This window comes from Solanum dulcamara, chromosome 1 (assembly GCF_947179165.1).
Source record: "Solanum dulcamara chromosome 1, daSolDulc1.2, whole genome shotgun sequence".
NCBI lineage: Eukaryota > Viridiplantae > Streptophyta > Magnoliopsida > Solanales > Solanaceae > Solanum > Solanum dulcamara.
This window is the reverse complement of record NC_077237.1, coordinates 9,945,930-9,967,734: the sequence shown is the minus strand read 5'-3', so window position 1 is coordinate 9,967,734 and position 21,805 is coordinate 9,945,930. Positions and strand designations below refer to the sequence as shown.

The 21,805-nt window shown below is 37.5% G+C and overlaps 2 protein-coding genes across 6 annotated transcripts in view; both read right to left on the bottom strand.

Moving 5' to 3' along the window:
• Positions 1 to 21,395, bottom strand: part of LOC129901436 (F-box protein At3g54460) — a 23,237-nt gene extending 1,842 nt beyond the window's left edge. For 2 of the 5 annotated variants that reach the window (XR_008769838.1, XR_008769839.1), the window contains exons 1-9: positions 20,799 to 21,395; positions 15,840 to 18,434; positions 15,544 to 15,757; positions 15,150 to 15,434; positions 15,007 to 15,066; positions 14,768 to 14,898; positions 14,336 to 14,450; positions 13,966 to 14,114; positions 12,617 to 13,029 (exon numbers count right to left, since the gene is read on the bottom strand). Coding sequence is in view for 2 of the 5 variants with exons in the window: in XM_055976610.1 (XP_055832585.1) it covers positions 13,968 to 14,114; positions 14,336 to 14,450; positions 14,768 to 14,898; positions 15,007 to 15,066; positions 15,150 to 15,434; positions 15,544 to 15,757; positions 15,840 to 18,434; positions 20,799 to 21,271 (4,020 nt within the window). In the remaining 3 variants the exon portion in view is untranslated. Of the gene's footprint in view, positions 1 to 12,616; positions 13,030 to 13,660; positions 13,830 to 13,965; positions 14,115 to 14,335; positions 14,451 to 14,767; positions 14,899 to 15,006; positions 15,067 to 15,149; positions 15,435 to 15,543; positions 15,758 to 15,839; positions 18,435 to 20,798 lie in introns of those variants that run through there. The other 3 variants (XR_008769836.1, XM_055976610.1, XM_055976630.1) reach the window with 2 other exon arrangements.
• On the bottom strand, positions 11,486 to 11,950 carry LOC129891389 (uncharacterized). The gene has a single exon (XM_055966738.1). It carries the CDS (start codon positions 11,948 to 11,950, stop codon positions 11,486 to 11,488), a length of 465 nt encoding a protein of 154 aa, XP_055822713.1.
• Positions 21,396 to 21,805: the final 410 nt, after the last annotated feature.

Sequence of the window (21,805 nt, the reverse complement as noted above, 5' to 3'; positions counted from 1 at the left end):
TCTCTACTTCAATGGTGTTTGTTAGCTAAATCTTACATGGATTATGAGAAATTTCAAGTTTCTTTAGACAACTTCTCTCCACATGAGTTTAGGTCTATCTTGTCTCATTTGAACTCTTCAATCAGCACAGTATTGTACCAAGGGATGTATTTGGAGTCTTACATAAGACATGACCAAACCATCTCAAGCAACATTCTTTCATTGTAACCTCTATGTGTGCTACTTCCGCCCTGTGCAGAATATGGAGGTAATCTATACTGTGTGAAGGTCCTTTATAATGTTGTTTGAACTTTTTGTCCTTCATTAAAAGACTCCCCTTTAGACAATATCGTCTTTTTACTATTTTCCTCCAATTATTAGTTCATTATCTTTATTATATATATTTAATACTGTTTATATTACAAATCCTACACTAATTGGAAAAGTCCTAAATATATGAAATATTTCCTCTCCATAAGGCAATAAGATTGTGTACGTGTTTCCTGAAATAATTCGGCAACACGTAAATATATGGAAAACATTCAATGTTGAAGTGATGATGGTCAATTGCTACGTGAAAAATCAAAGGTTATATTTCTTCATCTCTTTTTTTTCATCTTTCGTTTAAAGAAAACTTTGTTTAAGAAAATTTCGAATTGAGAAAAAAATTGATTTCTTTCCTTAAAAGAGTAAAGTTAAATTATTTTGAATTTGTTTTAACTTTTAAGTATTTAATTAGCGAATTAACTAAGGTCATTACTCTTTTAAAAATATTTTATATTCGATAAGTCATTTAATTACTCCCTAATATTTAGAATTTTAAAACCACTTAACGTTTTATTTAATCTATCCTTATTTGGTCTAGGTTAGAAACTAAAATATTTAACACTGCTAAATCAATTAGAATTTTACTTTATATAAAAAATATATTCTACAATTCTATTTAAGTGGATCAAACTTTATGAAAAACATATTGTTTCTTCTACTTTTACGTTTATCTTTGTATTTCAATTTCAATTGAACTTTTTACCTTTCATTAAAAGACTCTATTTTCTTCAAATTAAAAATTCAAATCAAATAATATTTTCTTTTACTAAATTTATCCTTATTTAAACTACGTAAATAAAAACATAATACATTCCAAGTTACTTTTTCTTATTTAAAATAAAAAATAAAATTCTACTTAAACTAGAAAATCACATCGATAAAAGAATGTTAAACATCAAATGTTAAATTGAGTTTAGCCACAACTCAATTGCTTATCAACTGTCTTGTCTCCTGTTTTTGTTGCCTCAACACTTTTAGAAAATGGTGATATTCCAATGGAAGTCAGTGCCTCATCAATTTTGCAGGAAGCCATTGATCATGTTATTAGTTGTGGTTACGTAAGGAGGTGAAACTCATTGATTACTTTTTGTTATGGAAGAATGGGAATAGTAAATTTGGTTCGCTAACTAATGAAATCTTTAACCTTCAATCAGGTTTGCTAGATTTATGGTTCCTTCACAGATAATATATTGACTGGACTATAATGTCTCCCAATTATTTCTTAATAATACTCTTCAACAAACTCCAACTATCCATGGTTGTCCTAATTCATCGTTGCCTTAGCACGGTATGGGCTTTCTCTTTATTTTTATTGTAATTGTTTTATAAATAGTTAAGACTATTTGTTTTCTCAACATCTCAATGTATAAAAGTAGTCTTTGTTTAAAAAATAACAATATAAAATTCAAATAAAATGTTAAATTGATTTAATACTATATCAATAAAATATTTCATTAGTAGAGGTGATGACTAGTGATGATGATTGTGTGCGCCAATTTGGGATGTTGTTGACTAATGATGATGGTTGTGGTAGTATCTTATGATATAGTGATTGACAGTAGTGATTAACAGTGGTTGTTGCTGTTAATAATTAGTAGTGGAATGATACTAATAGCACATGGTGGTGGTGAATAATGATGACGGTTGCGATATATAATGATGGTTATCGGTAGTGATTAGTAAATATAATAATAGTTAGTGATGATTGTAAATGATGGCTAATGGTGAGACTATTGATTTTGTTGGTTGACGATAGTGGTGGTTGTGGTTGGGTTGAGGACGGTGGTTGTGGATGGTAGGTGGTGGTAGTTGTGAGTGGTGGTTGAAAGTTGATGGAGTAGCGGTGAATGGCCAACTTTGTACAAATATTTAAATAGATATCTTAATGATAGTAAGACTTTGTTATAGATCTTAATCATTCAGACATATTTAGACTTGGAATAAACGGTAAAGTTGATGTCATGTGACCAGGAGGTCAAGGGTTCAATCCTTGAAAACAATCTCTGGCAGAAATACAAGGTAAGGATGGTACAATAGACCCTTGTGGTCGGGCCTTTCCCAGGACCCTGCACATAGCGGGAGCTTGGTGCACCGGACTACCTCTTTAAGTGGTTGTAAAATAAGAAACACAAACACAATTAATAATTAAAATCTGAATGATTAAGATTTCGACCTTGAAACAAACAAACTTAATGATTAAGATTAAGATATTCATTAAGTGCAAACAAATGAGACCTAAGTTTATTTAATAAGATTCCTAAATACAAAATGTACCGTCATATCTACTCATAATATTCATAGCATAATCATAGAGATATATAGGGATCTTTTCTGACTTTGTTTCCTTAGATAGATTTACGTGTACACCTATAAATAGCTCTTATTCTTGGAATAATACTACAAGGAAATTGATCCATTGGCTCTGTATTTTCACATGGTATCAGAGCGTCCTGCTTAGTCTGAGTTAGATCAGGAAAAAAAATGGCTCGACATTCCTGGAGGACTTGTGGTGGTCCTCTATCATCGGACCATGTAGAAGAGAATCCTTGAACAGAATCTGTGCACTCTCTTTGGTCAGGTTTGACACTTTTCTGTTTATTGCTATTTACTCTTTCATTCTGGTATATGATTGGAGGTTGTCTGAAAAGTGCACAGTGAGTTGAATGATTGCTCAACAATTTGTGAACTTGGTATTATTTTGGAGGCTATCTGTTGTCTGCTTATTTGGGAAATTATTTTAGAGTGCAACTTCATGTTTGGTTGTCAACCTTTTGATTCTGTTTGCCCGTTAACTACTGTTTGTCTTTCTTTTTGGGTAATACTATAACTTTCAGATATAGCCTACTTGGGATGTTCTATTGGTTTCAACTTCAACATCAATTTGTTGTGATACAGTGAGCATTTTACTTGGGGAAAAAATGACTGATCAGGGTGAAGTTGTTGCTGCTTCTAGTCCATTTTCTGACAAAATGGTTTTGATTTCGGTTGAGGAGTTTGCTAAATTCTCTCAATATAAGAAATTATTGAAGGAATCCACTTCAGTCAATGCTTTTGCCAAATCAGATAAAGCATGTCTTATCACCTCTTCAAATAAATGGGTGATTGATTCAGGTGCCACCAATCATATGACAGGTAATTCTAATATTTTTTCTAGTTTTCAACCACACAAAGCACCCCTCTCCAGTTACAGTAGCCGATGGATCAACCTGTAGCAGTGTTGGATCTAGAACCGTTAAACCTACCTCCTCTATTACCCTGTCATCTGTATTAATTCTACCAAAATTGGCCTTTAATCTGATTTCTGTTAGTAAAGTTACTAGAGACCTTCATTGTTATGTCTTTTTCTTTCCCCATCATTGTTTGTTTCGTGATCTTACGACAAATCAAGTTATTGGTAAAGGACATATATCTGATGATCTCTTGATGAATGGGAATCTCGATTTGTTGCCTGCTCAAGTGTCATGTCTCCATTTGAAGCACATTGTTGATTAGGGCATTCTTCTCTACCTCTGTTGAAAAAGCTTTATTCTCAGTTTTAGAATATTTCCTTATTGGAATGTGAGTCATGTAAATTTGCAGAACACCATCGTATCTTGGTAAGTCCAAAGGTTAATAAGCGAGTTGAGTCTACTTTTGAGTTAGTACATTCAGATGTTTGAGGACCATGTCCTGTTGTTTCTAAAACTGCGTATAAATATTTTGTCACTTTTATGGATGATTTTTCTCGAATAACTTGGATTTACTTTATAAAGAGTCGATCTGAAGTGTTTACTCACTTTACTGCCTTCTGCACTGAAGTCAAAACTCAATTTAATGCCTCAGTACGGATTCTAAGGAGTGATAACACTAAAGAATATATGTCAGAATTATTTCAGTCTTACATGAGAAACCACGGTATTCTTCATCAGTCTTCATGTGTTGATACACCTTCTCAAGATGGAGTTACTGAGAGGAAGAATAGAGGCATCTACTTGAGACAGCTCGCGCACTTTTGTTCCAGTTGAAAGTCCCTAAACAATTTTGGGCTGATGCAGTCGCTACAACTTGTTTTCTGATCAATCACATGTCATTGTCTGTGTTGGCAGGTAATATTCCTTATAGTGTTCTTTTCCCAAACAAATCACTATTCCCGATGGAACCTAAGGTGTTTGGATGCACATGTTATGTTCGAGATGTTCGACCATGTGTTGCCAAATTGGATCCAAAGGCGTTAAAATGTGTTTTCTAGGGCTATTCTTGACTTCAAAAAGGGTATCGGTGTTACTCTGGTGAACTTGGCAGATACCTAGTGTCAACTGATGTGGTATTTTCAGAGGCTACACCATTCTCCTATGCACCTCCCATTTCTACAAGTCAAGTGGAGGAAGATGAGTGGTTAGTCTATAAGGTTACTCGTGCTGTAAAAGAGCAATCAGATGATGTTGTACTTCCATCTTCTAGTTCGTTTATTGAGAATCAGTCAACTACTATGCCTCCGGAACCTGCTTCATTTGTTCCACCAAGACCACCAATTGTTCAAGTTTACTCGAGAAGGCAAGGTGTAACACTCCACAACTTTCCCTTTTAGAATCTGAATCTATTGTCGTAAGTATCTAAACTTGAATTGGGTGGTATCCTACTTGTGCTTGTGTTAAGGTTCATTACAATGAGTGGGAAGTGTATTGAAAGTGGTTTAGGGTCATAAGAGATCTCTAGTACTTGGTTGAGTTCAAAACCTTTCTACCTGTTCAGCTTTTCGCATTAGTTCATGCAAATGTCAACTTCAAACAAGTATATCTCCTAGATTATAAAGAATTATATAGAATTATATGGCTCATGACCTATCAAATTAAAGGTCTTTGAGTCCTCTTTCCAACGCCACCGAGTTTGTCTCATTTGGAATTTGGAGTAAAAGGTTACGCCCAATTTAGTAAAGCCATGTCAGGCAGTTGCATCTTCACGACTGCCACTACGGGTCGTGAAAACCTTCACGGGGCTGCGAAGGCTTTGGTGCAACTTTATATCAGCAACTTCCTACACGCATCCCAGGGTTAATTTGGTCTTTTCCAAAGCTTTTTAACCGTATTTTAAGTCATTTTTGGATGTTTTGAAGGAATATATCATTCCACTAACTTGTTTTCCTCTCATAATCATCCATCCAAACAATCTAGTCTCAAGAAACTCTCTCAAAACTAATATGGGGTTCCTCTTCTTCATCAAGAACCCTAAGGCTTTCAAGTCAAAAATTCAGGAATCAAAGAGAAGCCCTTCACCCAGGGTTTTCCCAAGTTCTTCCACTCTAAGAACTCTATAAAAAAAGTTTCTTTTCTCGAGATCAAGCACCAAGACTTCAAGGTCAAAGGTTTCCTCCAAGAAAGCTAGTGTTTTTCGAGTTTCAATTGTAATTTCAATCTTCCAGGTATGTAAGGTTAATTATAGCACTGGATTGAGTTCATCCACGCACCCTACATCTAAATTCTATCGTCAAAGAGTTGAGTTGAGTTGAGTTTTAGCCCTAGTTTCTTTGAATTCCAAATGAGTAATTTCTTCGTTCATTGAGTTCTACATAATTATGCATTGAGATTATTATTGTTTCTATACCTTGAATTCTTGAGATTGTTGTTAATGATTTCATTCACATGAATCCTAGTTGAGTTGATGATCATTATATTAATATGCATTCATTTGAGTTGATGAGAATGGTTTTCATGTATTAAACGAAGTATGATTTTAAACAGTCTATGCATATTTTATTGAGTTTTGAAAGAGTATGAGCATTGAGTTTAAATGAGTTTGAGTTTTGAGGAGTCCCGTAACTACCATTTTTAGCATGAAAGAGTTGAGTGTTAATACATTTTTCTTTTTAAACATATATTTGAGAATGAGTTGAGTCCGAAAAACATGAGTATTTTTTAGTATAAATGATTGTTTGAGATAGATTTTTGATAAGATATGAATGAGTTTAAAAAGCATGTTTTAAATGAAAGAGTTTGATGATTGAGATGAGATTGAGTTTGATAAGAGTCCAATGAGACTAGATGAGATGATTTGATTATATTGATTTGATTGAGCATATTGAGTCTGTTGGAAGTAGTATTGAGCACCGATTTGGGTAAGAGTAAATAATAACTCGAACCCCATAAACTACGTAGCCAGCTTAGGATAGAGGCTATGCGTTTGTAGTCCCAAAACGATGGAGTTTGATCGATTGTGGATCTAATGAGGTTGATCGTCCCTTACCTTAGCAAGGTATTAGACGGTTGCGGCAACGGCAGTGTAAATTGTTGTATCATCACTAGCTCATAAGTGATGATTGTCGGTTAGAGAAACTCCCTAAAAATGAATGGTTTGATTTGGTTGAGTTGCATATCATTGAGTCTATTTTCAAAGCACCGTTTATTTTTAAACTTGCATGCTTATTGATTTGAGTCAATTTCAGAGTTGAGTCCCTTGAGTCGAGTAGCATGATATTGAGTATTGTTGATTGTATTTCCTTTTGGCTATTTACATATCGTAGATTCCATGTACTTGTGTCTGCAGATCCTCAACAACCACGCGTTAAAAGATCAGTTTTTCATCCAGCTTTTGGTGAGACCTCCTTGCTTTCGGAGGGATCTTTTTATTCTAGTTGATTTCCTTTATTAGAGTAGTTTTTTTGAGGTAGCCGTGGGCCTGTCCCGGTACCTATTCACATTCAATTTAGAGGCGTCATAGACAGCGATAGAGACAGTGACAGAGTAAAGTTGATGTTCCCATTTTGAAACATGTTTTGAAAAAATTATTTTTATGATACTGAGTTGATTTGAACTATTTATTTAAACTATTCTTTTATTAAACTGCTGATTGTTAGCCCACTAAAGTGTCTTCTTGGACTTATCTAAGTCTTCTGCTGAGTGGTTGAATGAGTGATCAAACCAAGTGGTTCGCTTGAGGCAAGTAATGGTCTCTGAGTGCCAGACACGCCTAGGGTACCCTCTCAGGGCGTGACACAAGGTAATGATGATACTTGTCCTACATCAACTCCTTCATCATTAGTTCCTTCTCCACTTGATTCTGCAAGAAATTTTGACCTTCTTATAGCTCTTCGGAATGATACACGTCAGTGTAAATCCACATATTCCATTGCTAACTTTGTTTCTTCTAACCACTTATCTCCTGCATCTAGTTATTTGATTGGCTCTCTAGACTCTATCTCTATTCCCAAAACAGTGAAAAAAGCCTTGACTCATCCTGGATGGCATGATGCAATGCTTGAAGAGATACATGCTCTAGATGAAAATCACATTTCGGATTTGGTGGATTTACCCAAAGGAAAGAAAGCAGTAAGATGCAAATGGGTCTTCACAGTCAAAGTCAATCTTGATGGTTTTGTCGCAAGACTTGGGGCTAGACTTGTGGCTAAAGGTTATGCTCAGACTTATGGGGTAGATTATGCAGACACTTTCTCTCCCGTAAAGAAGCTTACCTCTGCTCGTTTGCTTATTTCCTTGGCTGCTTCTCAACATTGGCCTTTACATCAGTTGGATATCAAGAATGCTTTCCTTCATGGTGATCTCCATAAAGAGATGTATATAGAGCAACCGCCTGGGTTTGTTGCTTAGGGGGAGTATGAAAAAGTTTGTCATCTAAAAAAATCTCTATATGGTCTAAAGCGGAGTCCTCGTGCCTTGTTTGGAAAATTTAGATGTAGTTCAGGAATTTGGGTTCAAGAAAAGCAAGTGTCATCACTCAGTCTTATATAGACAGTCAGTGACTGGAATTATTCTTCTAGTTGTCTATGTTGACGATATTATAATTACAGGAGATGACTGTATTGGAATTTCTTCTCTCAAGCAGTTTTTACATGCCAAGTTTCATACCAAAGACTTGGGACAACTGAAATATTTCTTGGGTGTAGAAGTATCTAGAAGCAAGAATGGGATTTTCTTATCTCAAAGAAAGTATATACTTGACCTCCTTGCAGAAACTGAAAAGTTGGGAGCGAAACCATGTGGCACACCAATGGTTCCTAATGTACATCTTAATAAGGATGATGCTAACCCTTTTGATGATCCGAAAATATACAGAAGGTTAGTAGGGAAATTGAACTATCTTACTGTGACTCATCCAGATATTGCCTATGCAGTCAGTATTGTCAATCAATTCATGTTTGTACCAACAATCAAACATTGGGTTGCCTTGGAACAAATTCTATGTTATTTGAAAGGAGCTCCTGGCCTTGGCATATTGTATAGTGACCACAAACATAGTCGTGTTGAATGTTTTGCAGATGCAGATTGGGCTGGATTGAAAATTGATAGAAGATCAACTACTTGCTATTGCATCTTTGTTGGTGGAAATCTAGTATCTTGGAGGAGTAAGAAACAAAATGTTGTATCTCGATCTAGTGCAGAGTCCGTATAGAGCCTATGGCTCAATCCACATGTGAAATACTATGGATACAACACCTTTTAGCTGAGATTGGTTTGAATCCTTCTTATCCAACAAAACTTTGGTGTGATAACTAGGCTGCTCAATACATTGCCTCAAATCCAATGTATCATGAACGGACAAAACATATTGAGGTCAATTGTCACTTTATCCGTGAGAAGATTCAAGAGAACGTCATCTCTACTGGCTATGTGAAAATAGGAGAGCAATTGGGTGACATATTCACGAAGGCTTTAAATGGAACTCGGGTGGAAAATCTTTGTAACAAATTGGGCATGATTAATATCTATGCTCCAACTTGAGGGGGAGTGTTACAAAATGTACATAGCCATATCTACTCATAATATTCATAGCATAAGCATAGAGATCTTTAGGGATCTTAGAGATATATAGGGATACATCAACAAAAACATACCTAGTGGAATCCCACTAAGTGGGGTCTAGGGAGGGTAGAGTGTACGCAGACCGTACCACTACCTCGAGGAGGTAGAGAGGCTGTTTCCAAAAGACCCTCGTCTAAAGTACCTCAAACCCAAGTAAAAGATTAAGAAACAATATAGTAATGAATAGGAAAGTCTACAATGGAGAAACAACACTAATAGCAAAAAAGTATGATAATACAGACACGATACACAACACAATATGCTGATCCTCCACTAATCCCTCCCCCCTTCTAACCTTCTACCCTAATACGCGTCTTCTACTCCTTCCTATCTAGGGTCAAGTCCTCGGTACTATGGAGTTGCGCCAAATCCTGTCTAATCAGCCCTCCCCAATACTTCTTCGGCCTACCTCTACCCCCATTGATTCCCCCCTACAACCATCCTCTCGCACCTCCTCACTGGGGTGTCAACCTACCTCATTTCGCACATGTCCAAACCATCTCAGCCTTGCTTTCCTCATCTTGTCTGCCACAGGGGTCACTCCTACCTTCCCCCGAATAACTTCATTCCTAATCCTGTCTCTCCTAGTATGACCACATATCTATCTCAACATCTTCATCTCTGCAACATACATCTTCTGAATATGAGAGTTCTTGACTGGCCAGCACCACTCTGTAAAACTTTCCTTTAAGTTTGGGCAGTACCTTCTTATCGCACAAGACTCTAGACGCAAGCCTCCATTTCATCCAAGCTACCTCAATGCGATGTGTGACATCACTGTTGATATCCCCACTACCCTAGAGTACGAACCCAAAATACTTAAAGCTTTCTCTCTTGAAAATAGGTTGTGTAGCAAGCCTCACTTCTGCATCTGCTTCACCTACCACACCACCGAATTTGCACTCCAAATACTCTGTTTTGGTCCTGCTCAACCTAAACCCTTTGGACTCCAAAGTCCGTCTCCAAACCTCCAACCTAGCATTAACTTTGTCCCGTGTCTCATCAATCAATACTATATCGTCTGCAAATAACATACACCAAGGAACCTCCTCCTGAATAGATCACTTCAACTCATCCATCACCAAGGCGAATAGGAAAGGACTAAGGATTGATCCCTAATGTAGGCCCATCTCCACTAGGAAATGCTTCGAGTCTCCTCCCACCATTCTAATCGAAGTCTTAGCTCCATCATATGTGTCCTTTATTGCCCTTATATACACCATTGGGATAACCTTAGCCTCCAAACACCTCCGGAGAACATCCCTCGGGACTTTGTCATAAGCCTTCTCAAGGTCAATGAACACCATATGAAGATCCCTCTTTCTTTCCCTATCCTTCTCCATCAATCTCTGCATAAGATGGATGACTTCAGTAGTCGAACGTCCTAGCATGAATCCAAATTGGTTCTCAGAAATGGAAACCCATTTCCTCACCCTATCTCCACCACTCTTTCCCAAACCTTCATAATGTGGCTTAGCAATTTGATACCCCTGTAATTATTACAGTTTTGGATATCATTCTTGTTCTTGTACAATGGAACCATTGCACTTCACCTCCACTCGTCGGGCATTCTTGCCATCTTTAGCATAGCATTGAACAACCTAGTCAACCACTCCATATCTGCCTTGTTTGTGCTCTTCCAAAAATTCACCGGGATCTCATCGGGTCCGATCGCTCTTCCCCTTTTCATCCTGCTAAGCGTCTAACCTCCTCAACTCTAATACACCTATAGTACCCAAAGTCCCGTAGTCTATCAGAATGCGCCAAATCACCCAACACAATGTCTCTGTCCCCATCTTCGTTTAAGAGTTTGTGGAAGTAAATTTGACATCTTTGCTTAATAGAGGTCTCCGTCACCAACCCTTGTCATCCTCATCCTTGATGCACTTCACTTGATTCAAATCGCGAGCCTTTTTCTCTCTCGCTTTTGCGAGCCTATACATTTTCTTATCCCCACCTTTGTCCCCTAGGTCGACATATAAGCGTTCAAACGCTGCCGTCTTAGCAGTTGTGATTGCTACCTTAGCATCTGTCTTTGTCGTCTTATAAAATTCCTTAAGCGTCCACTTCTCTTCATCGTCTGCACACTCCACTAACTTAGTATATCAACCTTCTTTGCTTCCACTTTGCCTTGGACTTCTCCATTCCACCACTAGTCTCCTTAATGACCACCAAAATTACCCCTCGATATCCCTAGCACCTCTGTAGCTGCTTCCCTAATGCAATTAGCTATCATATCCCACATGTTGCTCACATCCCCGCTACTACTCCAGGCCCCCATACCAATCAACTTATCCCTCATCTCACGAGAAAGGACTGGGTTCAACCACCCCACTTAATCCTTGGTCGGTCATATAAGATTTTCTTCTGCCTATCCCTCTTAATCTCTAAGTCCACAACCAAAAACTTGTGTTGGGTAGTAAGATTCTCACTCGGAATGACCTTGCAATCTCTACAAAGGCCTCTATCACCCTTCCTGAGAGTAAGTAATCTATTTGAGTCTTGGCTACCGTGCTACGAAAGGTAATCAAGTGGTTCTCCCTTTTCAGAAAGCACGAGTTAGCAACCACCAACTCAAAAGCTCTAGCAAAATCCAAAAGCGAAGCTCCGCCTTCATTTCTCTCCCCAAGACCAAAGCCTCCATGTTCATCATCAAATCCACTTGAAGTTGCCCCGATATGGCCATTAAAATCTCCACCAATAAAAATCTTCTCGGAGTTCGGTATACCTCTCACTACCTCGTCCAACTCCTCCCAAAAGAGTTTTTTGACCTCATTGTTCAGGCCCACATGGAGGGTATAAGCACTAATAATATTCACATTCACCCCACCAATGACTAGCTTAATTGTCATCATCCTATCATTGATCCTCCTAATCTCCACCACTTGCTCTCTAAGGTCCCCGTCTACTAAAATACCAACCCTATTTCTATCCCTCGAGGCTCTTGAGTACCACAACTTAAACTCGTCCACATCTCGAACCTTGATACCTACTCATCCGGTCTCATGGACACAAGCTATATTAATCCTTCTCTTCGTGAGAATCTTCACTAGCTCTATATACTTTCCTGTCAACGACCTTATGTTCCACGACCCTACTCTTAGTTTATGAGACCCTATAGCCCGCATACCACTACTCCCCCTCGACCCCGGCCTCAACCGAAGACATGACCCTAGTCCACCATCATTCTTCCAAGCTACTAGGCAAAAGTAAACCTAGACAACAAGCACAAGACAAAGATTCTACTAAAAATATGAATCAAGCAGAGAGTCTATAACACACTAGCAAATCTAAAACCAAAGAAAAGCAAGAACATACACAAAGATGAAAGATACTATCCAATCAACAATTAGGCAAAGACAATAACTAAATTTGCATATAGCAGTGAACAATAATAAAACAATAAATCCGAGAAAGCTTAATACTATACACAACAAATATGAATTTTGAATATGAACCAAATCACGCAGCAGTATATATATATACAAGAGCGGAAAATAAAGAAACGATAAGCGCACCGAAGGTACCAACTCCGGCAGGTAGAACCTGGGTAAAGCTTGTAGATATCCTAGCACTGTTGCCCGTCGAAATTACTGTTCGATGAAGTTGTCTTCTGTCCAATATGCAGCTATACTCCCAGACCACAAGAAGAGGAAAGAACAGAGAACCCAAGTCGTACTAGAGAGCAGAGCTTGCTGTCCCCAAAATCACTCTGGCGTTCTTATGGTGTATGGTCCTCCATGTAGAGGAGGCAAGAAGAAGAAAAAAAGAGAAAGGGGAAAAAGTATATGGGTTCGCTGAACCCTAACCCAGTAGCAGCTAGGGTTTGCTTTTGGTGAGGGGGGAGAGAGAGATGCGATCTGAGAAGAAGAGAGAGAAAAGGGAAGTCGACTTACCTGGTGTTCGCCGGCCGGAGAAAAGGGACGGCGATCTGAGAAGAAGAAGACTATTGTATAACGTTTCTTTTCTTTTCTTTTAGAAGAGAGAGAAAGTATATTTTGATCGAGATATATAGGAATGTATATTTTGATAGAGATATATAGGGATCTTTACTGATTTTGTTTCCTTAGATAGATTTACTTGTACACCTATAAATAGCTTTTATCCTTGGAATAACACTACAAGGAAATTGATCCATTGGCTCTATATTTTCACACTTCCTAAAATACCATTACAAAATTACGTATCTTCCAATAATATTGTGATTAACAAAATTTTGTTTATAACAAAATATCGTTTGCCTTTTTTTACAATTTTAAAATAGATTTAATTTTCTTAATATTTAGAAATTGAAATCCCATTAAAAGTTGGTTATTAAACCTTGACTTATTTGAATAATGTGCCTAATTAAAACCATAAAATCAATTTTAAAAATTCTTAAATAAAATACATAAAAAGTCAACTATTTAGAGCACAACTAAAATTTCCTCATGTATTTAATTTATTATTTCATTTTTCTTAAAACAAGGAATACTAACGTTCCTTAGTAGAAAAAGAAAACATTGTCTTGACGTGAGTTATTGTTTTAAAGTTTTGTACTTAATTATACAGCACACATAATAATTTTAGTTTTACATCCACAATTATTATTAATGAAGGCAATACACACATGTAAAACACGTACTCTGAACTAGTAATATAAAGCATGGTAATGGGGTCATAAATATCCATCTCCCTTTGGTCTGAAATGTATAAGCCATGGCTGCGAGCTCCAAAAAGCCACAGAATTTTCTAAAAGAAGAAGATTTACAGAACACAAAAGCTAATTACATAATAGCGGCAAAAAACAAAACCCATAATGCATGCACAGACAAAAAAAGTAAAGCTACTTGAACTTGGAATTATTCATATGGTTATATTTCTGTACCTTCATGCCTTGGAACTGGTCCGAACAAAGTTAAGGCGAGTGAGATAATTGCTTTCAGCGAAATCATGTAACGTGCGTGGTGCTCGTGCCCCATCATGACCCAGTTTACCGCATTCTTCCTTCAACAACCTCCTACCTTCATCAGCCTCCTGCAAAAGTTATAGCAAAACTGTAAAATTTGAGTTGGACAATATTGGGGAATATTTCACTTAATAACCACCCTAAGTGTTGATCAAAGTAAGAAAATGGAACTTCCAATAAATGAAATAACAAATCAGGATGATATCCTTTTTGGCAGATGAAATTAATGCAGATCACTGGCCAGAGGATTAATCCAAATAACTGTAACATTCATTAGAGACAGAAATACCTGTAAGAACTTCAACATTTGCTCCTCAATTGTGCTTCTCATCGCCAGTGTTTCCACGAGAATAGGACGTGTAGCACCCATCCGATGAGCACGACTGATCACCTGTTCCTCCATACTGATGAGTATCACGAGAAGTCAAACAATAATGTGTCAGAAAGCTGTGCAGACACTCAGCAGGATAGCTTTTTGATTCTCATAGAACAATTGTCAAATAAAGTCTAAGAGAAAGTTTTGGGCATTTTTCACTGTTTGGAATTTGTTTTCTCAAAATGGTCAGGTTTCCAGTTTATTACTCGCAAAGTTGTCTTTGGACATGTTTAACTTCTGCAACTATATAACATGGGCTTCTTCCAAAGGTATTACAAGTAAACAAACATGAAGCATATATTCATAAGGTATGCATAATCACAGTAAGCTTAATATATCTATTACCTTTTGTCCCATATCGGTTCCATTAGATAGACATGTGTCACAAAGCTCAGATCAAGACCTAAAGCTGCACTTCCATCCATCAATAAGGCCATGCAGTCAACATCATGCTGAAATGTTGTCAGTGCTTTCACCTGAATCATGCAAGTGTAACTAAATAACTCCAGAAATACCACAGCGACCATCCTAAGAAGTTTGTTAGAAAGATAATCATGAAAATCAGAATGGTTAAACAGCCATACCTTGTTGATGGAAGGCATTGGACTATACAAACTGGCAAAACTGATACCAGCAACAGCCAACTGCCAGGAGAACATGGAGTGATCAGACCATCAAATAATAATAAAAATATTAAACAGAAATGCTCACAATGAAGTACCATTACCTGCTGTTCAATTACATGTATGTGCTCCAAAAACTGAGAAAATATGATAACTTTCTGTGGAATATTGCAGAAATTATTTGATGGCCCAACCAAATACTGTTGCGATGAAAACGTGCTGAAATTGTTTATCCCGGTACGGACATGAGATACACTAACAGTCTCATCAATTTTGTCCTCGTTGGAGGTAATAATCATCCTATTAGCTTCCTGTATATCCTTTAATCTATCAACAAGATAAGCAACTTTACTGCTAGATGTTGATTGCCAATCGGGATTCCAGTCATCCTTCAGAAGAATAATGATAATATTAGTACGTAGTTTGTTATGGGATAACAAAAAATGAACTAAAAACTAGGTCTTACCCAATATGTATGTCCTTAAGGATTAGACCTACCTGTTTATAAGATGGCTGCAACTCAATCAGATCCTTTGGAACAGGCCACTTTGGATTAGGATTTTCAGGACGGGCCAGTGTTTCAGGACTTTGCATCTCATACAAGTTACCACAGCCAGGAATTGTACACTTCTCACTATCTAAAGAAACACAGTCAAGGCATAATAGATGTTTACAAGGTGTAATCACTGGTAGACGACACCATGCTTTACACCTACATAAATTATTTTAGAAAACAAAGTCAAAATCATGATACAAAAGCATTGCCACATATGATCTCAGAGGCTATGACTAACCTCATGCAGTTTCCACCAAATAAAATGTGATATTTTATCAGAGCATACTCCTCTGAAGTGGGATCCAGACCATCCTCAACTAAAATATCCATAGTTTCTTGAATATCATCACCTGCCTCTGTCACTCTGATATGTCCTGCTACACAGCACGAAAGTCTAACATTTCTGATGGTAGTACTTCGGAATTTCCATTGTTTAGGGTTCAGTAAACTCTCAACATGAGAAGGATCATTCCAGTCTGCCATTAGTATGTTTCTCCGCACGGTTTCTACCAATTCATTGTAAGTTCTTGCATGTTCTTCAGTAAAATTTAAGAGTGTTACTTTCTTGATGCAAGGGGGAATATTCTGCAAATCTTTTTTCCTGGCACTGATCATGCACCTGTGAAGTAACTGTAGCAAACGTGACCGGCCCTCTTCCATTTCTGCTTCAAATGGCCTGAGAATACCAGCTTCCCAGGATTTCTGATTCTGTCCATAAGCTTCATCATGGAGGAACTTAAGCAAGGGTTGCAGATGAGAAAGCTGGCTACTAGGGGTGTTTGGAGTTGGTGTTCCAGTTAATAACCAGCGATTTGTAGCACGCAATGAAACAGCCATTTGCAGTTTGTTGGTCAAAGTTAGACTTGAACCAAGAGTATGACCTTCATCTAATATAATTCTCAGCCAATGAACTTGCATCAGGACACTTCTCTTTTTTGGGCTCCACTCAGCACTTAGGCGACTGAATGTAGTTATAACTACATCATAATCCCAAGCAAGACTATGTGCAGATGGCCTTTTATAATCAGTCCAGACAAAAACTCTCAACTGCCCTTGTCTTACATGCCTCTCAATCTGACCTCTCCAGTGATCGACTAGATTTGAAGGGACAACAACTAAAGTAGCCCGAGACAAATACAATCTAAATGAATCCAGAGGCTTACATAGAGCTACTCGTAGGGCATCCAAATCAAAGACCAGGTTCACAAGACCTCTGGGATAGTACCACTTAGTTGTACCCTTTTCAACCCTCTTAACAAGACCAAAGGCTTGAAATATTTTATGATGGGCATGAGGAACTCCTACGGAAGTCTGTACAATAGGTTGCACCAACCCAATTGTTTCCATTTCTAACAGCTTCTGTGGTGACAGCTTAGCTAACCAAATTAGAGCCTTCTTTGCTTCTGAATCCATAATTGAATAATCATCCTTCAGCACACCGGTAAAAAATGATATATTTTCTTCCAGTCCCCCAGGAGTTTCTTTACTATGAAATCCTGGAAGGCAAGTGATATGCTGCTTATGGTCCCAAGAGTCTTCTGCAACACTACAACTCTGATATAATGGATCAGTATTCATACTGCAGAACCATGCAGAAGTAGTATCTGCTGCACCAGCTTCTGCAAGCCTCCGCCATTTGTGACAAGCATCACACTGGATCCAAGTTTCCTTGAGCTCAAAGTTCTCTGCAGAAGGCTCATGAAACCTCTTACTACCACGAGATAATTTATGTGAATAACCAGATTTCTCATATGCTGAGCTTTTTCGCTTGTTATTAGAAGCAAGCTTTCTTTTTTTCGAGTTTTTCCTAGAATTTCTCTCTTCAGGAAAAAGGGATGTTCCTTCATATGCATACATAAGATCTCTTTTTATCTGGCTATAGCTACTGGTACACCTCACAGCATACCTTGTTGGAGCGGAATGTGTGACTGTAGGTGAACTGATTTCTGAAGTTGCTATATGATCAGCTGAATTAACAACCATGGATCCAAGTGATGTGGAGAAGTTGTTCAAGCTTTTCTCTGGGGTTAGTTTCTCTAAAGATAATCGTCCTCTTCGGCCATTGTGTCCAGTAGCTCTACTAGCTAATAGAACACCAGAACTGATTGTATCTTCACTACTAAGCTCATAATAACCACACCTCTGATCAGCATTATGCATACACCAGATGACTTGTGCACCATCTGGTGGCTCTGCCAGTGTTCCCTGAGTCTTCAGAATGAGAGAAAGAGCAGTAATAGTTTTACCTAAGCCAGGCTCATCACAGAACATTCCCCCATGGAAATCCTTGATTGTCGGAGCCTGGCCTGTAGCTATTTGACCAGAAACAGCATTTATATAAAAAGCAAATCCATCTTCAGTGACAAAATCCATGTACAGTGGGTGCTGAAGTAATTCAACATTGTGCTCACGCTGTAACATCCAGTCAACTGCAGCCTGCTGATGAGCAAACAATTTCAGTTTCATACATGGCATGATTGATGCAGCAAGAAATTTTAAATGTCGACATGTTGCAGAAACCCTGAGAAGATCAACAGGACAAAGTGAAGAAAGAATACTGATCAAAATATCATCTGTTATCACCCAGATACCCGATCTACTAGTATCAAGGGGATTCACTCTTAAAGAATCAGGATTTCCCCTCTTTGATACACTTGGTAAGCTCTTAAAAATTTCATGGAGCTCAAAGAGCTTTTTCTTCGAAGAGTCAGGTGCACTGCAGTGCAGTTTGCATCCTAGAACATGACAGTCAGACAGATTCCAAATACTAAAATCCTTTTCAATACCAAGCTTAGCAGACTGAAGCATAGAACTCCTAGCTTCCCAGTCACAACTGTAAAGAAATATTTGGAACATTCATTAGAATCAGCTGCATTAAATATTTACGACATAAATCAGCATTAGCTGCATAGACAATTTAATGCAACACAATTTTCTAAAGCTCCAACTCAACTAGAAATTCTACAAACAAATGTTGACAAGAACTGCTCATCAGCTCACTAGGTGTAATGGTGTTAAGATAATTAAAAATTTATTTCAATAGCAAATTCAACAACCTAAAACTCAATAGAAGAATAGCCGAATCCATCTCCACTGTAATTGCACATTTAAAAAGATTTATTGCACATTGAAGTCACAAATACTCTAACTAAATCAAAGCAGAGATGAAAAGAAAAGATTTTTCTCTTCATTTTGTCAGAATAATTATCACCCAAAAAGAAAAGGGAAAGAAAAACTTTTAGCACCTAATATACACTATTAATCTACAAACCTGATTCTAATAAAATGTTGCACTATCAAGTAAATGGTATCCGTAAATTAATCATCCATCATTGTTCACTAATTACTAACATGATCCTATCAGTAGCTTGACTAGCAAGAGAGCTGGAAAGGTCCTTCCACTATACTAAATAGGATAAAGTTTCCTGCCTTGGCAAAAAGATTAATAGTCCTTTAAGTTTATAAGATACCTAATATATTTTTAAAATAACACATAGGTCTCACTTAATAAATAAATCATTTACATTTATATGCCTGCACATCAAAAGTATATACTCGATTAAAAAGCCTTTGAATAATATGAACCCACCCTTGCTCCCCACCCTCTACCCCACAACCCCTGTTTTTCCCTGATGGTGGTGTCCTAAGCCATTTTCAGTAGACAAACACGGAAACGGACTAAAAACATTCTTCACAAGATGAGAGCAAGCATTAGATAAGCCGACTTTGTCCATCTCGCATATCAACTTCCTCTATTGATAGCGTATTCCAAGTCCGGTAGTATCGTTTACGAAGGGTGGAAAGGAAGGAGGGGATCCATGTAACAGGCCAAGAAGGTTAGTGAGGTTCCTGCTATGGTGAAGTGAAAGATTTTTCACTATAGTGAGAAGAAGACATGTGGGAGCGAGCAGAGTAAGAGAAAAGCAAGCTCTAGAGGTGGGTACTGGGCTGTCTTGGCGGTCCCATTCCATCGACATAGTTAGAAGCAATCTATTTTGTAAACACACAAGTGATAGACGAATGAGTAGGAGGTAGTTGAAGATGATGTTATGTGGCTCCGATCCAGCTTGCTCATACCTCAACGATTTCATTGGGTAACTGCTACTTCCTACAAGTATAGAATACCGGATAACTCTGCCTACCAGGACTTAAGATAAATGAGAAGAAATCTGTAAATATTTTTTGCCTCCACTAAGATTTGAATTTGAGACCTTATGGTTCTCCTCCCGCACCACTAGGCCACACCCTTGGGTGCCCCAATCATGCTTTCCCTTATAGTTGGTGCTCACGGGACTCATATATATTAATTGAAAGCTCTTTGGAACTCAACATTCTTTTCTTTAAGGAATTAAAAAGGGTGTTGAGTTCTAACATACCGCAGAGGTAGAGGTAAGGTCTACATACATGCCACCCTCCCAGACCCCACTTGTGGGATTTTACTAGGTATGTTATTGTTGTTGTTGTTGAGTTCTAACAGAAAGTTATACAATGGGATTAAACTTTCTGATGTCTACACCCACTGTTGCAATGTCTTTTGGTGCAAGTTGGATTTCCATGTTGTGCTCACAACCCTTTATGCTTTTCATCTTTTATTGTTGATTTCTTTGCACTTTCTAGATGAGAAGTTTATTCTTTTACTGATTGTCGTATTGTATGTTCTTTGTACAAATATATTTGCATGACTTAAAGTTCATAAAGTACATCAACTAAGTATACATGGAATATAACAACAATGTCCTGCCTAACTAGATGCACCACGACTATTTCATTCTACACTTGATTTCTCCCACCATTGCCATCACTACATGTTGGTGTACTAGTTGATTTCACAAACTTATGCTGGTTAAAAGAAAAGCATAGAATAATCACAATCTAAGTAGGTAATGTTCATAAAATCGCAATATACATATATGATGGATTTAGTGTTTTCTGAGCTTGCACAGTTGCACTGCACCTGGACTAATTTGCTGAGCAGTCCCAATGTCGGGTAAGCATAGAGAATGCTAGAGTAATTATTGATAAATAACAACACTATAAAAAGTAGTAATTAATAGACTTTCATGGTCCCACGAATACGAAAACAATTACGGGTTAATTACATTCTTATTGATTTTGACTTTTTCTAAGATCCTAATCAAATTCAATTTTTTCACTTCATATTTTGCAAGTTTTAACAATTTATACTTGATATGCCTACCTGATATGCCGGAAAATTGCTGCAGCAGCAGGACCAGACTTAGGGAACTGCCAACCAGACCACAAAGCTATAGGCAAGTACACATCGACAAGAACAGCAACCCTGACTTCTTCATCACCGCCACGCTCCACAACCTCAACAACCCTCGCAACTATCTTCAAGCATTTTTGCATTACAAGCTTGTGTAACTGATGCACTACGCTTAAACTACCATGCACCATTCCAATTTTGCTCCGCTTCTTCGTAGGAACAACACCATTCCGCCCCTCTTCCGTCTGAGGACCAATGGGACACAATTCAACGTCGTTAACCAATAAAAAGTGGACATTAGAACCGTCTCCGGCGATGTAGCACTGGGAATTTAGAGGGACGGTGCGGCGGAGCTCGGAGGAGTACGGCGGAGACGAAATTTTAACGGCGGTAAGGAAGAAACCGCAGAGCTTGTGATCTGGCATTGAATTATCAACCTCCATTGCTGAAATTGCTAAGAAATCACGAAAAATTAGGGTTTTTGAACTGTGAGCAAGATGGGGAAGCGTGCATCCCCAGATGTTCTTTTTGTAAAGGAAAAAAATAAATAAACCAAAACCAAATTAAAACAGGATTAATCACAACAATTCATATTTGGATTTAAGAAAATTTTGAATAAAATATTGAAATATGTATATATAAAAAATAAGTCTGTCAAAACTAACTTTGTAATAAACATATTTCTATTAATGTCTATTATGTAGATTCCTTTGAAGAAAGAGTTAGAAAAATCCTAGCTTAGGACCAAGTCAGTTTTTTTTTATAAATAAGAGCTTTTTTATTTATAATTCATATCTGAATATACTTTCAAGAGGAATAAGAGATCTTTTCTCTTTTTCCTACTTTTTCTTTCTTCTTATTTTATAGTTTCATAATATACTGTCTTGAGTTTGATTTTCGATTACAGATGAAATTCACACAATCTCTGCCATTTTTTTTATTCTAGGTAACAAATTTTTTATTAAAAACAAAAATTA